General features: G+C 38.2%; 2 protein-coding genes across 5 annotated transcripts in view; one reads left to right on the top strand and one right to left on the bottom strand.

Annotated features, from left to right (window-relative positions):
* Positions 1-17,379, top strand: part of B3GALT1 (beta-1,3-galactosyltransferase 1) — a 594,483-nt gene that overhangs the window by 425,229 nt on the left and 151,875 nt on the right. The window lies entirely within an intron of this gene.
* LOC116810709 (cTAGE family member 15-like) lies at positions 8,199-10,614 on the bottom strand. Its single transcript, XM_032755482.2, is given in 3 exon segments — positions 8,199-8,301; positions 8,303-9,827; positions 9,830-10,614. Coding segments are annotated over 3 exon segments (2,406 nt in total). The 5' UTR covers positions 10,608-10,614.

Here is a 17,379-nt window from a genome sequence, read left to right as displayed (position 1 = left end):
TTTATTTTTTTCTAGTAAAGTGCCTTGACGTCCATGAAAACAAGATAATTGGCATAGCTCTGTCTTTGGTAAATGAGGCTAACCTCATAAAATAAAACTGATCAGACTGTGAAGTCAGAGTCCAGTTAAACTCTTCATGCCTTTACTTCTGTGATGCAGCTAGAGCTGTAACAATATATAATAGACCCACATACTCCTAAATCTAATTGGGACTCGAATTGCCTCAAACTTTCTTCTTTGGCTCTAGGCAGTTTTCAGAAACTGAGGACATAAAAGTCACACTCATATTCCAACATCCAGAGTCACATTCTGCAATATGGTGGCTACTAACCACATGTGGCTATTTACTTTTAAGTTACATATTCACTTTCTCAATCACACTAGCCACATTTCAAATGCTTAATAGCCACATGCGGCTATTGGACACCATATTGGACAGCACAAATATAAAACACTTTCATCATTGCAGAAATTTCTGTTGGATAGCATTGACTAGAGGCAAGAGGACCCATATATGAGTTCTAAAATCAAGAGCCTGAAGCAGTCTAGGTTTGGAATTTTAAACCCTTTTTAACGGGGTCGGGGGAGGCTGAAAAGAAGAGACAATCAGTAACTGAGCTCTCTATACAGAAGCTACCTTAACTGATATAAAAGAGCACAAGATACACAAAATTTAACTTCCCTCATTTTATCTACTTATTTATCATTTCAACCAAGCTTAGCCTTCCACCTAGGAAACACAGACATAAAGAAACTGTGGCAAAGAAGGCAGAGGACACTAATCTTTCTAATTGCAAATCGGCTAAGACTATGTGGGATGATGTACCTTGAGTAATTAAAATTTCCAAAGGTTATCTAAATTGTAGTTCTGTTATTATGAGTCTGAACCTAATGTATATACTCCAGAGTTCAATTAGGTCTGGACTCGCTAGACTCTATTTGCATAAGACATTGAGGACCTTCAAAGAAAATGTCCTATTTGGGCATTCCTTATCAGAGGAAAACCAAAAGCAGAGAGACTAAGAGCTGCCATTCCTCTTTTGTTACAGCCTAACATACAGGCTCCTCAATGGTGATAGTGAGATGGGAATAACAACAGACTTTTCATTATCCAGAAGACACAGCTGTAGTCAGAAACAAGTGTTGGAAACAGGAGATGAAAACTAAAAGTGCATGTAGGTGGTAAGTGCAAAGCTTACTTCGAAGTACACATGGAATATCCCCAGTGGTCCCCCAGAAATGATTTTGGGATACAGTGCACAAGCAGCTGAGGTTTCACATAAGTGAGTATTGCAGATTGTAACTTCCAAAGATGGCTTCACAACTGCCTGCCATCTCACATGCTTTACTAAAAACTTGCCATTCCTTACCAAGGGATAAATCTCTGTCCACTCCTCTTGAACCTAAGCAGACCAATAGAATCTGACAGAAGTGAAAGTATATTACTTCCCAAGCTTAGGTCATAGCAATGTCATGCATTTTGGCCTAAATCCTCTCCTTTGTTCTCTTGGAATGCTTGATTTTGCAATCATCTTGCATCATGCGGTGAGGAAGTCCAAACAGCCTGTGGAGAGAAACTTGGAAAGGGAATGAGTTTCCAAGCCCACAGCCCCAGCTGAGCTTCCCAGCCCACCTCCTGGTTGACAGCTAGTGCACACCTTTCAGCCATGGGAGTCAGCCACCTTGAGAGTGGACTCTCCATGCCCCAAAAGAAGCACCCAAGATGATGGTGTGTAGCACGGAGACAAACACCCCTATTGAGCCCTGCTCATATTATAGGTTTCCAGACAAAATAAATGATTCATTTTGCTTAGGCCAATTAATTTTGGGGTGGTTTATTATGTAGCAATAGATAACTATTGACAGATATGCGTTTGCTGCCATAATATTCTTGGTGGCTTAAAACGACACAGTTTTACTGTCTTTCCATTCTGTAGGATAGAAGTCTAACATGAGTCTCCATGAGCTAAGGTCAAGATGTTGGCAGGTTTGAGTTCTTTCCTGTATACTCTGCAGAAGAATTTATTTTTCTTATTTTTTTTTCCGGCTTCTAGAAGAAGCCCAAATTCCTTGGCCCGTGCTCTCCTTTCTCCATCTTGAAAACCAGAAATGGTGGAATCCTTCTCTCACAAGACATTGCTTCTGCCTCTCACTTCCACTTTGAAGGATCCTTGTGATTTCACTGGGCCCACCCAGATAATCCAGGATCATCTCCTCTTTAAAGCTGATTGGCAACCCTAATTCCAGCAGCAACCTTAAATCCCCTTTCCACATAACCTAACACGTCCACAGATTCCAGGGATTAGCATGTGGGCCTCTTTGGAGGGCCATTATTCTGCTATCACAACATGTAAGGGCAAGAACCAATGAAACCTGCATTGTAATTATAAAATAGCAGTTACATTGGTAATGGCCTCTAGATATTAGCCAGGGCACCACATCCATTGAGACATAAATAAAATTGGTTCAAACATCGTGCATAGTGTGGGTTTCAATGTTCTTTCCAATCACTTCAGGAATTCCGGTGGAGGAGAGGATGACTTACATTGTTCCCAGTCACCTCTATTTTTACACTCCCATGCCTCCTTAATTTGTTAAGTTTATGGATTTTTTCACCATCCCACACATGGTGTCTTTGCTCTGTACTACATCTCACTTAGATACAATTTCTGTCCTTTCCTTGATTGCCACAAAATAGCAAATCAAATATAGGAAATAATAAAGCCAACAGACAAATTTTACCTGAAGTGTGAGGAGACAGAAGGTGTGCATAAGAAGAACAACTTAAAGTTACACTTCAGACATTCTGATTGGATACCAGTTCTGCTAACTCTGCTCAGCCAGCCTCCCTGCATGGCTCAGTGGTTTCTTCTGGAGCAAAACATAAGAAAAGGGAGTCAGGCCGGGTGCGGTGGCTCACGCCTGTAATCCCAGCACTTTGGGAGGCCGTGGTGGGTGGATCACCTGAGGTCGGGAGTTCAAGACCAGCCTGACCAACATGGAGAAACCCTTCTCTACTAAAAATACAAACAATTAGCCGGCACAGTGACGCATGCCTGTAATCCTAGCTACTCAGGAGGCTGAGGCAGGAGAATCACTTGAACCTGGGAAGCGGAGGTTGCGGTGAGCTGAGATCACACCATTGCACTCCAGCCTGGGAAACAAGAGCGAGACTCCATCTCAAAAAAATAAAAATGAAAAAGAAAAAGAAAAGAAAATGGTGTCATCCTATCACTTCATGCAGATTGAACCAGGCAGCTCATTCTAGCTCCAGCCCCAAGCTCAGCTCTAGCCCTCCCATTGTATACACCAAGCTTATTGATGTGCCCAGTTTCTCATTTCTCCTTCCCTCATCAGTGTCTGCAAGAGGAAGGGAGAGAGAGAGATTTATTTCTAGAATAATATAAATAATGCCACCACCTCCATCTCCCCCAGTAAGAAGACAGAAAAGATTACTGTCTATTTTGCTTTAAAATATTTTGTCTCTTCCACTTGGTTATAGGACCATAAAGAAAATATTTATGTAACTTTGATATTTGGGGAATCCTGTGAATTCAGGAGTCTGGAGACCTTAGGATAAATGTTTTGTTGGGTATTTTTGCTTCTGCCCATTTCATGCCCTGCTGTGACCAAGAGACCAAAAAGCAGACAAAGCAAGCAGACTGAGAGGCTGCTCATCAGCAGGGCAAGTACCTGGTGATGTGTGCTTGAGAAGCAAAAGGAGATGTTTTTGCCATGAGCTGGCCTAGGCCCAGAGCAGTGTGGTGCCAAAGGGAGGAAGGATAACAAACCCAGATGGAATCCAGAGTCTGCAGCAGTGCTTTAGAGTTTCCAAGGAAAATTAAAAACTAATAACCAGATAATACTTTCTGAGCACTGTGCCTTGTGGAATTCTGCTGAATTTTGGATGAGGTGAGAAAGAGAGGGAAGGAAGGTGACTAGGGAAAGAAACAAACCTTTAATAAAATCCACAGGTGTAGCATAAACCCCTATTCTAACTGGTGCCCCAGGGCTCAAGAAGACATTGGGTTTTTGAGTATGCTAAAATTGTGTTAATATTTGTTTGGGAAGATGTACTAAGCCTTGATAGGAAATGTGAGTGGAGCAGAGTTATGAATAATGAGAGAAATTTAGAAAGGCTACAGCCTCAAATAGCACAAAAGGCATAGTGATGGTTGTACATCGGAATGCTACATGGAACAGCTGGGTTCACACATTGTGTTGTGATAAGTGATTTTCACATATCAACTTATTTAATCCTCGCCACGAGAAGTGGTAGGTATATATCTCTCATTTCCAAAGATAAGAGCCTGACTAAGAAGTCTGGCAGAACTGGGTGGAAATTCTAGCTCTACAACATGCTAAGACTCGGTTCACCCATTTGTGAAATGAGACAAATATTCCTACAACTTCTTCTTGTGAGGATTAAATAAGTAAATATGTGAAAATCACTTATCACAACACAAAGTGTGACACATAGCACATGCTCAATAATAGCAAATATGTGTTTATGTATATATTTGTGTAAGTACAGATAATATGTTTTTTCCACTCAGGGAAGTGACCCAGCACACCGGGTACCCAGAAAAAAAGATTATTCAAATAAAAGGAAACATTCTAACTGTGGTTTATTTACCCCTAAAAAGAAAAATTTTACCCCAGGTGCAAAGGGTAGACTTAATGTTCAAGCAAAAATACCTTCACTTGCTCTCACTTCAGAAAGACTATAAATACTCAACCAAGAAAAACTTATTTTAAATACAGAATTAAGTGTAGGAATGAAACAATTTTTTAAAACTCTGAAGTATCTTTATTACTGTAACTTATTGTGTATGGCTTATGTACTCAAGATCCCTAGAATAGACCCAGTAGGGTGTTAAACCACAGAATTTTTAAATTAGAAGCAACCTTAGAGAACATCTAATTTAAAACTTCTCATTTTACAGATGAGGAAACCGTAGCTCTTTCACAGTGAAAATCCTGGCTGTGCTCCAAAGCTACCCACGGGTGGTGAAACTGCTAGGGAAGTTTCTGTTAGGAGTTTGTCCTGCCTTTCATTTAGAATTGGTTGTGCTTCTCAAAGCGTTGTCTGCAGGTCCTCCTCGATGTATGGTAGACCAACCTCCTAGGGCATTAATGTCTAAAAGGAAATGCATATATCTACTGCAATCCAGATGTTACTTCACTGGAATTTCATCAAGTGAGCTCCCTGTTTCCCATTCATTTTGCAGAGCTGGGAATATTTTTGCTGAGTTTTTAAGTTTATTTAACGTGATCATCCTTGGTTCCTCTTTTCCTTTTACTCCTAGCCCCTTCAAATCAATAGGCAAGACCTGCTAAATCTGCCTTTAAGACATACCATCCTGGTCTAAGAGGCCATCATCTGTCACCTGGGCTAAGTTAATAAATAGCCCATAGCTGGTCTCTTTGCTTTTATCTTGTCTCCCTAATGGCAGAAATCTTTCAAGTGGATCAGATTAGTGGCCCTGTGTAAAGCCCTCCAGGGTTTTCCACTGCATTTAGAATGATATCCAAATGCCTCACTCTGCCTACAAGGCCCTGTGTAAGATGATCCCTCTCTTCCCACGCAAACTCATCTTTTACCCATCTTCCACTTGGGCCTATGCTCCAGCTACTCTTGCCTTTATCTCTTCCTTGAACATCTTAGGGCCCTAATACTGTGTTGCATCTACTTGGAATGCTCTTCCATCAAAGCCTCCAATATCTAATCAATCCCATCTCCACTTACATGTCACCTCCTCAAGGCTGCATTCCCTGATCCAATCTAAACAAGACCTCTAGTTGCACTCCATCACATCACTTCTCTGTTTTATATTTCTTGTAGCATCTAATATCTTCATGCTTTATTTACTTGTTTGGTTTTCATTGTAACCCAGCACCTGCATTAATGTCTGACAATAGCAGATATTCAATGAATGTTTTTAGAATGAACAAATGGGTGAATGAATGGCACTGCAGGTAGAAAAAGGTAGTACCTGACAGTCCTCTGAGTCACTGAAGCAACTACTGACTGACAAGAGTACAGAAGAAAGAAACTTAAAGCACTAAATGCTATTCTGACTTAAGGTCTAAAATAAAATTATTCAGTATTTTTTTTCTGAGTCTGAATCTGGTAATTTCCAAGTGGTAGGAACTTTCATCACTACCAGTTCTACATAAGTAGCCTAAGTCTTGTAAATAAAAATAATAATTTAAAAATTCCAACTGGGAGTGGTGGCTCATGCATGTAATCCCAGCACTGTGGGAGGCCAAGGTGGGCGAGTAGCTTGAGCTCAGGAATTTGAGACCAGCCTGGGCAACATGGCAAAACTCCATCTCTCCTAAAAATACAAAAAAATTAGCTGGGCATGGTGGCCCACACCTGTGGTCTCAGCTACTTGGGAGGCTGAGGTGGCAGGATTGCTTCAGCCTGGGAGGTGGAGGTTGCAGTAAGCTGAGATCATGCCACTATACTCTAGCCTGGGTGACAGAGCGCAACTTTGTCTCAAAAATAAAAAGTTTCCACCATTTCCTTGGAAATACAGTGCAAAACTTACTAGCTTTAGTGTATAGATTTTTTTTCCCCAATGTTCAGTTTATTTCTGTGTTTTTGGCTTTCATTCCTTACTTCTTTTAAGCCTTTTGGAAGCATCTCTTTCTGAGTGGTTATGTGGGTTGATTCCCAAATTTTAATCCAAACTTTTAATAATGGAGCAGTGGGAAAAAAGACAATGATCAAGGAAATATGGTCCAGAACCTGGATTTACCTCTTCAATTTAACCTACTACTGTATTTGTATTTTTTAAGAGCGCCTCTAAATATGCTGCAGCATGACATAGCCATGGTAGGTAGCCATACCTGCCAGATGGTTTCCAGAGTACAAACACATGTGGTTAGTGTTGAATGAAGAAATCGGAATAAAAATAATGTGGAATCCAGTGAGTCCACATGCCTGCAGATAGCAACTCACACTCACAGCATCTAGCATGCCATAGAGCACAGCCAGACGGCAGCCTGGGGGAAAGCAAAACCCAGCATTTCCTCCAAGAGCCTGATCCTCAGCTTGGCCCATGCTTGAAATGCTTTAAGTAATGATTTTTTAGTCTTTAAGTTTTGCGGGGTTTGTTTTTGCTTTTTAAATCTGAAGGTGCCTTGCTCACTAACCCTGTTGGATTAAATCTAGCAAATTGGATTACTGTGTGCTTACTTGAGAGAACTTGGACTTGAAACAAGACCCATTTTCTTTTGTTCTTCTTCCAGATCCTACTGTGGATTCTATTGCACTTGGAATTCTTTGAGCCATTGAAATTACCTGGAGCATCTGTTAGGGCTCTCTCCATTTTAAGCACTAGGGAAAAGTGTTGCTTCCTATTGGAAGTGACCCCATCTCTAATAGCAGAGATTTAGAAAAATAATGTGTTCAATGTTCAATTTATTTAAATAGCTGCAATGATTAGTTTCTCTACTGTCAATAGGGGGAAAAAAATACCATGTCAAGGGGTGAAATCAGTGACCATTTTGGATAATGTCCATATGGGAATATTAGATAACAATGAGTCTTTGGAGAATGAGGCCCATGGATTTTGCAGGTGCACACATGGCAATTATTATCCCTTCTGAGCAGAATAGACAACTGAGTGCATCTCAAAATTTTAGTCACAATTCTTACTACTAATGAAACATAGGATCTATTTACAAACTCTTGTGCCCATTTCCAAAATCTAGTAACAAGTAATTACACAACTTACTAACTTACTACAAGTTCACTGATAACTCTACCACAAGAACATGTATAAATTCCAAGAATAAAATACAAATAAGGCATTATGAAGGTTTTCTTGGAAGGAAGATCTGTTTGAACTGAGAGATAAAACATGAATTTTAATTGTTTTAATTAATTATTATCACAAAATGAAGTGAAAATTCTATAAAATGGAAATCACATGAGTAAACACATGTAATTGCACCATCCTAACAAACTTTATTGTATATCTTTCAAACATGTTTCTACATCACTATACACATTTTGTTTTTGTTTTTTTTATATTTAAACCATCTTTATTTACAAAATACTATCCTGAGAACTATAATTCCATTAAACATCAATTTGAGAAAAGTGTAATCACTTAAGTAACAGCAGTTACTTAAACTGAAAATGAGATCAGTCAAAATTACTTTTGAAGAAAGCAAAAATATTGTCAGGTTTCTTGCTGTGGTTCTGGATGTTAAGTAGCAGGCTCCTTTGAAGGCGGAATCAACCCTGAAGGGAACTCGCTTCTACCTTCGGAATGTGGGGTTGGGGTAAAATCCAGGTCTTGGATGAAAGTAAGGAGGTAAACCCCTCAGTGGATAGATGTTTCTCATTGCAAATGGAGCATGTGGTGGACCTGGGAAATCCCTTGGTAGAAAATAACCTCGTGAAGCTCCAAACATGGTTCCTGGAGGAGGTGGGGGGAAAGGAGGTCCTCTTCTCATGAATGGACCCCTTGTATCCACTGGAAACAATGGACCGCTGATTGGAGCAAGAGGTGGAGGAATAAAGCCGGGGCCAGTTGCTTCATTTTCAGCAGGGAGAGATGAATCAGGCACATTTAAAGTACCAGGATCATCTTTGGCATCATTTCTAGTGGATTCCATTTCTGAAGGCATTGACCCATCCATTTTATCCAAAGAAGGCATATTAAAACTTCTGAGTTCTGCTGGTCCAGACAGTCTATCAGAATTAGAATAAAATCTGTCTTCCCTTTGTGGAGGAAGAGCTGAATCAGGATATGATTGTCCTGGTGGAGGAACCATCATCCTACGATCCTGTTCCCGTGGAGATGACAGGGACCCAGTGTCAGAAGGAGCCCTGTGAGCATCAGTTGACCTGTCACAGCTTGGTTCTCCTCTTTTATTGGTAATCTGATGGTCCAGAGGATTCCCTGGGCCGCTTGGGCTTCTTCCTCCTCTCCCTGGAAGCACAGGTGAGAGTCTGAGTGGATCCTCCAACAAAGTTTGAGGAGAGAGAAAAGCTCTCGTTTCAGATGAAGGCTGACCCAATGGTAAGGGACCATATGGGGAATGCTCTCTGCCAAATGCTGTATTTGAAACATCAAGTGCATTAGTATCTTTTTCTGAAAGTTCAAATTTGAACTCTGTTTCAGTTAATTTTTGTTTGTTGTGAGCATTTTCTTTCCTTAAATCATTGAGGTTTCTTTCAGCAGTCCGAGCTGCCAACCAATTATCATGTCCTTTTTTCTCATAGGAAATAACCTGCTTTTGATAAAAATGAACAGTTCTCTCCAATTCTTCTTCAAGATCTTTGGCTGGCTTTCTATAGGTCTCCAGCTCTTCAGTGGCATGGCTGATCTTTTCTTCCACTTTAGAAAGCTTCTCTTCTTCCTCTATCCGGTAATTTTCCTCTATTGTCAGTTTCCTGTGGAGTGTCATTTCATCTTCTTGATATAATTCAGTCATCATTTCAAGTTTCTGTTGCAGCTTCTGATTCTCACTTTCAAAATATATGTTTTCTGACTGCAAAGATGCTTGTTGAGTCTGAAGATTTTTAATATGCTCTGTAAGCTCTTCCTTTGTTTTGCCCACTTCAGATAACTGAATAATAATGTGGTTTCTTTCTCCTTCTAAGGTTTTTAAAGAAACATTTAACTTAGCAGCATGAATCAGTTTCTTCAAAGCTCCTTTTGGAGGATCATCTAAGTAAGCACCATTTTCCGATTGACTGTTCACTTCTAATTCCAAGTTATCATCATCCGTTGTGTCTTCTTCAAGCATAGCAGCCTAATCTTTCATCTTTAGCAAGTGTCCAGTCAGAGTCTTGATGTGATTTTATCATTTAGAACTTGTTCTACGTGTACTTTGGAGTCTTCAAATGTTATTTTCTGTTTATTAAGTTCACTCACTTGTTCTTTCCATACTTCAGCTTCTTGCAAAAGCTGTTTCTGGCTTTCCTGAAGTTGAGAATTTTCACTCAAAGCATCTTTTGTTGCTATCGCCCATCGTTCTTCAGTCATTTGAAAAATCTTGCAGATGATTTTGGCTTCAGCTATTTGTGATTTGAGGGATTTTGACTCATCTTCTAGAGATTGTATCCTTTTTGAAATATCTGCCATCAATTCATCTTGTTGAGAATGTTTAGATTTCTCTTCTTTTAACTCTATTTCTAGACAGAGGATTTCAGCCACAAGTTCAGAATTGGACCTGTTCAGCTTTTCACAGGTTGCCTCCAAACTTCGTGCTTCTGCTGCCGCCTTCTCAAAGCTGGCATCCTCTAAAGATGACTCTACTTCATAGCCTTCATACTCTTTTTGAATAAGGCTAAATTTTTCAAGTAGTTTACATTTTTCTTCAATTAGTCCAGAAAGCGTTTCACCAAGTTTTTTCTCTCTTCCCACATAAAGCCGACTCCTAACCGATCTAAAACTTCTCCACAAAAAAAGGAGAACAACAAAAAATCCAACAACAGCTGCACTTACCACCAGTTCCCATAGAAAACCATAAGGATTCGAATCTTGTCTCATACTCTCAGGTAGTGCTGCCACAACTCTGCGTAGCTCCTCCAGGACCAGCCCCAAGTAGGGCTGAGGGGTAGCGCCGGGCTCCTCCATAGCGCCAAGCTGCTCTGGCGGTCACCGCAGTAACACTGGCCACGGTGTTGTTTTAGAATTCCATTTTGTTATTGATAGTGTTTATAGTGTATCTTCTTTTTTATAGTTTTTTTGGTTGCATTTTATAGCTTAGTGTATATTCCTTAATATATACATTATCACAGTCAATTGGTATCATCTTTATTCCAGTTTGAGTGAAGTATAGCAACCCTCTGTTATATTATGTCTCTTTACCCTCTCAAATTTGTAGTATAATTGTCTTACATACGTTTAGAATAACACTAGACAATGCTATGATTTTTGCTTGAAACATCAAACATAATTTAGGAAATTAGAATCTATGAAAATAAAGTGAGCATTTTAGAGCTGCCAGAATGAAATCTGACACAACCTGTTTTGTCTTTCATTTTTTCTTTCTTTCCTTTATATTGATCATAGATATTATGATGCCCTATCTATTAACTCCAATATCTGGATTATCTATGAGTTTGTGTTTTTTTGTTGTTTTTTTATTATTATACTAAGTTTTAGGGTACATGTGCACAACGTGCAGGTTTGTTACATATGTATCCATGTGTCATGTTGGTGTGCTGCACCCATTAACTCGTCATTTATCATTAGGTATATCTCCTAATGCTATCCCTCCCCCCACTATACATGTTTTATACAGTGATAGTCACGTTGTTTATATATAGTTTTTTTTTTTTAACTTTGCAACTTACTTATTAAAAGTACTTTCCTTTGTCACCACACCTGTCCTCATAATTGTCATTTTTTTGGTTGCAACATAATATTCTACTTAACATAATTTAATTAGTTTATTCACTATTGACATTAAGTTATGATATTAGAAAAACATATCTTTACAGATAAGATTTATTCCTCCTCCTTTGGTTTCTTTATTTAGGATAAATTTATAATTATGAGTTCTATGCTTCTGAACATTTTTACAACTGTTAATATATGATGCCAATTTATTTTTGCAAAGACAAGATAATTAATTCTTTTTCCAGCCATACATGAAGTTTCCAGATTCACCTCAATATTGTCAGCAAAGGAATGTCTATCCATCTGTCTCTCTGCAATTTAATAGGTTAAAAAATGCAATTTTCTTCACGCTTTCATTTTCATTTGTTTACTAGTGAAATCATTTTAACGTGTTAAGGAATAATTATATTTCTTCCTTTTGTATGATCTATTACAGTTTTTTAAATGAGTTTGTCCAGTTAGGGGGAGGTCTTTTCATCAGAAAACTCAGGTTGATGAAGGCAGAAATGTAGAGTATTTTGATTTGTTTGGATTATAGAGTATACAAGAGGGGAGAACAGAAAAACAAGCATGAATCAAACTGTGGCCAAATTACAGAAGGTCAGGAAAGGAAGGGCAACTTTCTCAGCAAGAATTAAGATTCTTTTCTTGCAAGAGTTGTGTCAAATGTGGACTAACAGTTATTAAACAGGATTTATCCAAATTGGTTCATAAACAAAATCCTCAGTTTCAAACCTCTCTTTCTTATGATTCATGAAACAATCAAATATCATCTTTGCTCTGCAGGGCAAAGACATGATATAAATATGTTAGTGTCATTCTGCATATGCCGAATGTATTCTTAATAAATATTGCTTTTGAGTGTCAGTATTAGTTTTTGCAATCACTGAGTTTTAAGTGCAGAATAGTGGAGGGGAGAAAAGCAATATGTTTCCTCACCAATTGCTAGGTTCATGGCTGAGACTCCTATAAAAAAAATAGATTAACAAGATACAAATCTATTTAATAAATTTTAAATTATTTCATACAAATGTATTTATTATGTTTTATGTGACACAAAGCCTTCAAAATTGAAGACCCAAGAAACAGGAAAACTGTGTTTTTATAAACAGCTGTGCAGAAGTGTGATGGGAGGACAAAAGAGCATGATCTAATGGTCATCAACTGGGTCAGGGGAGATTTAGCAAGGCCTGTTTGTTTAGATTCTTCTTTGTGTCCCTGTGTGACATTCCTTCTTTTCTGGTAGAGGGTAGGACACCTGTCACATGAGAGTGTTCAGGGGAGAAAGGAGGGAGAAGGTCAGAAAATAACCTTTCTAAGTTTTACGGCCTGCTTCAGGGGAGGACAGCAGAGAACTTCCTGTTTCTGCTGTTTTCTCAAATGCCAAGGTGCCCTATTTTGGGGTAGCATATCTGGAATGCTGTCAATAGGTAGATAGGAATTGTAGTATACAATTTAACAATATACACTTCAGTAGGACAGATGTTTGATTAATGCAACATCATCTCAGTAATAGATTTATTATCAGTACACAAATTAATCTAAAAAATAGCATAGTTATTATAGCAATCAAGGTCAAGTAAAATAGTGGCATATTCAGCTTGACTACCAAAGCACACTAGCATTTCTGTTTAGAGAGTTTGAAATTATCCCAAGCTTCATGACTATAATTTTCTTTGAGTTTACTCATTTTCTATGTTTTTGTGTCAGATATGTGTTCATGTATGTGCATTGATTTTTGAGATGTTTTTAAATGATGTGTAAATACCTTTTTAGTTATGAATTTTGCAAATAATATAATGCTTGACATACAGGCAGATTCCGTGAATGTGTGCTTGATATGCTACAAGAGTAATAATAAATACTAAATGATTGCAAGTACTCTTCTTGCACTAAAGTTTACCTGATATAATTTAACACAAGCTTATCAAATTTATAGAAAATAGGATTTCATGTCTGTGATTGCCGTCTGTTATAATAGAATCCTAGTCCCAACTTTATACCTGCAGAGGAAAAACTTGTTTGTCACTAGATACAACTGCTTTGTTTGAGAGGCTTGATTCTTTGTTTATCAGAGCAGTAGGTAACAAAGGTGATAGATAAGAAAGTGCAGGGGACCGGGTGTGGTGGCTCACGCCTGTAATCCAGCACTTTGGGAGGCCGAGGCAGGCAGATCACGAGGTCAGGAGTTCAAGACCAGCATGACCAACATGGTGAAACCCCATCTCTACTAAAGAATACAAAAATTAGCCAGGTATGGTGGTACGCGCCTGTAATCCCAGCTACTCAGGAGGCTGAGGCAGGAGAATCACATGAACCCGGGAGGCAGAGGTTGCAGTGGGCTGAGATCTCACCATTGCACTCCAGCCTGGGTGACAGAGTGAGACCCTGTCTCAAAAAAAAAAAAAGAAAGTCCAGGAAGCCTGGCCCAGTAACAGTTTTCTTGGTGAATGGGGAGATACAACCGCTGCACTTGAGCAAACTGAGTTGTACCATGTCTAAAATTCTAGCAAACTATAGTGTGGTTTCCTTTACATCATATTTTGTGATTAAAATGTTATATATATTTTTTTACATAATGGGCTTTCTCAGTAATGCAACTCTAGAGATAAAGCAGGATTGAACATTTTGATAAAAACAAGTATTGTTTTATATCAACATTTTCTACTTAGGAATTGGCTTTTATATGGTGAAATTGATTTTTGTTTATTTAGTTTTGTGGTTTGATGCTGTCTACTAATTTAATCACTTATTTGGTCTTTGCTGGTAGAGGGGATATTATGATGACACTAGCTAAAACATCTGGGGGGAAGTTAAAACATTCCATTATCTGTCTGCTTCACCTACAGCATGGCAAACATCTGGACACTGCAAATTGTTCCCAGTTTTTGTATTCACATGATTACAAATGGTGCCAAACTCAGTCACTGTCAATAAACACCACTTGCATTAAAGTAACACGGTCACACAACCTGCAAGATCCATGAAGAGGATCTCAGTTGGGGAGTTCAACAAAAGCAAGGTTTTTACACAGCTGCATAGTCACCAAAGAAGAATCCCAGGAACAGGACATGTGACCACCTCATTTATTCATTCATTCATCTACTCAGTGTCATTCAATACATATATGCCATGCTGTTGAAAGAAGACTTTGGTTTTGGAAATGGTGCATTGGAGTGTGGTGTTGTTTAAATTTCCTCCAAGAGAAAATACCCCTGCTACACATTGATGCTCTTTATAACCATTCTTGAAATTTTGGTTTGATTAATTGTTTACTGAGGATATTACATGGGGCTTTCTGACTGGCATGTTTCTGCCTTTTGAACACTGAGAGTATAATATTCTCAAGTTTCCCCTAGAGAAGAGGTACAAAAGATGCATTGGGAATCTCACACGAGCCATCCTATGAAATCAACTTTCTATTGTATGTTGTTGTTATTGTTATTGTTATTGTTCGGCATTCTTTCTTCATCTCCCTCCTTTCTTCTCTCTCTCTCTCCCCCCGTCTTTCTCTATATATCTCTATCTTTCTCTCTCTTCCCTCTCTCTCTCTCTCCTCTCTCTCATCTCAGCCAGAAAATGCTGTGCAGGTGTTATTCATCATTGAAAATACACTCCGTTACAGACAATTTAGTTTATGTGCTAGAGCAAATACACAGTTACAGACAATTTATTTAATGCAACCAGGAAATGTTGGTATCTGATCAGAGCTTCTAGTTGGACAACACGAAAGAATTTAGCAGGTTTATATGCAGTTAAAGCTGAGGAAAGGGAAACCATTTGTGAGCAATTGAAGCAGTGCAGAAAAGGGAGAGTTGGTAGATTTCACTGTCTGTATTGCCTTTGATCATTCCCTGTTGTAAAAATTCCTCTTTGTGGACAGAGGCAGAAATAGAAAATAGCCATATAAGTTAGATTTTTTTTTCCCATCAGAAAATGCTAGATGTATCTTAAGAGAGGTATAACAGTGTTGTGTTTTCTTTCTGGATGCACTGCCTATGGGAACAAGAACACAGGCAGCAGCTAGAAATTGATAGAACAAGAATCAGACCTCAAAATAGAGAAAGGAGGAGAAAACTGGGGAAAGCTGTGCAAAGCGCCAGGGCACAAAGCCAGTGTTTCAAAACAAGAAACATCCAACTCAGAAAAGAAGAAGAAATCAATGTAGAATCTCGGGGACCTGACTGTGGCTGACACATCCCAAGGAGAGCTACCTAGGGCTCCGAGCATACCCTGGCCATCAGGTAGCAATGGCTCTGAATCTGGGGAGAGCTGGTACTGTAAGCAAATTAAATTCCCGCCAGGTAGTAAAGTAGAGGTTGAGAGCAGTCAGGGACTGGCATTTGCCACTTTAGTGGCACTATTTTCTTTTCATTTTTCGGAACTCTTGGGGGGTTCAATTATTTGTCTCTAATGATAAATATTCTGTAATGATGAATCCAGTGTTTTTCATTTATTTTGATTGTTTCTTCAAATTATCACCCTTGGCTATAGTATTCTCTCCAAATTGCTTTTGTTGAAGAAATTTATTTTGTGTAAAGAGGATAAAGGAGTCAACTAATTAGTCTTCTCAAATGTTAATTGTAGTACCAGTACTCGTTTACTTGGGATCTTTGTATAATGATCATAGGCTTTGAGGTAGGCTATAGTATAAATGCACCGTAATGTAAGTATAAATTCCATTTGTAATTGAGAATTCTCTGCACAGATACTCCAAAGATAATGAATCTATGTAATACTTTACGGACTGAATACTTTTTTCTCCTTTTGACATAACAGTGAATTACAAATTATATAAACAATTGACTGCTCTTCTCAAGCAAAGTCAAGAGGCTGCAATTACCCCAGGAGAAAGACTTTAGTGTCTTTGACCTGACATTGACCACAGTTTTCAACTTTCCAAATGTACTGAATAAGTAGAGAATATCAGATATTCAGAAATCTTCATTCCTTTTAATTAGCTTTTAATTAGCTTTCTATGTCCTTTAATGAAGATTCAAGTTTTTTATAATCATACAGAGTTCATGACTCCTGCGTATCCTTAATACCACTGAAGCCAGAATTTTACATAATAATTGGTTACTTAAAATGCAATAGCATGGTAGACAAACCGTAAGCTATGGCTTTGAATTAGCGTGGCCTTTGATAAGAGCTTTATTCCACTGCCCTGGGAATCATATGCTTTAGGAAAGATTTGTTTAGAATTGGACAAAGATCAGATGTAGTAAAAGCTCAAATTCCTAAATCAAGTGACATGAATTTTAGTGAACCAGGGACATAAAACCGAATTGGCCCCAAAATTATTTCTTCCCTTGGCTTCTATCTCTACTCCATTGTCACCACCTCCAAGGTAACCCAGAAAAAAAGTGTAAAGGAAATGAGAAAGTTCAATGATAGGTGAGTCCAAAATTATTTTATTGAAAGATCTAAATTCCTTACAGGTAAAAATTCTACTCTTTCCTGAAATACTATAATTTTCTGTGAAGATAGTCTCAAAGTTTTCTGTAAAATACCACTTAATATCACTTAACTAGTGTCAGCAGTCACTGTTTTGGGTTGATCTTTTCTAAGGTTGTGATGAATTTCACTGTAGAACTTCATAGCAAATATAGTTTATAGGGCAAACAAAAAGAAATAAAGCACAGCAGGTGACGTGTTTAAACTACCTGAGAGAACAGACTCTACTTAAGAAACCTACTCTGTTTATGGCTTACATTGGAATGAATGTTAGAGCTGGTGATTATTGATGCAGTCTTCTCATTTAGTAGATGTAAAAACTAAAGAGGAGTGAAACTACAGGACTTAATGAAAATTTCAAAGCAGAAGTTTTGCTTTCATTAAAATAAGTCCAACAATAGATGTATTTTAAAATGCTATTATTTATTAACCAGAAATTTGACATATACTTCAAAATATTAAGATTTAATTCATTTAAATATTTTATTTGAACATGTTACCATTCTCAATTTATTTTCTTTCTTTCCTTTTTTTTGTTTTTTTGAGA

This window comes from Hylobates moloch, unplaced genomic scaffold (assembly GCF_009828535.3).
Source record: "Hylobates moloch isolate HMO894 unplaced genomic scaffold, HMol_V3 SCAFFOLD_1, whole genome shotgun sequence".
NCBI classification, from domain to species: domain Eukaryota; kingdom Metazoa; phylum Chordata; class Mammalia; order Primates; family Hylobatidae; genus Hylobates; species Hylobates moloch.
This window is presented reverse-complemented; position numbering and strand designations above follow the sequence as displayed.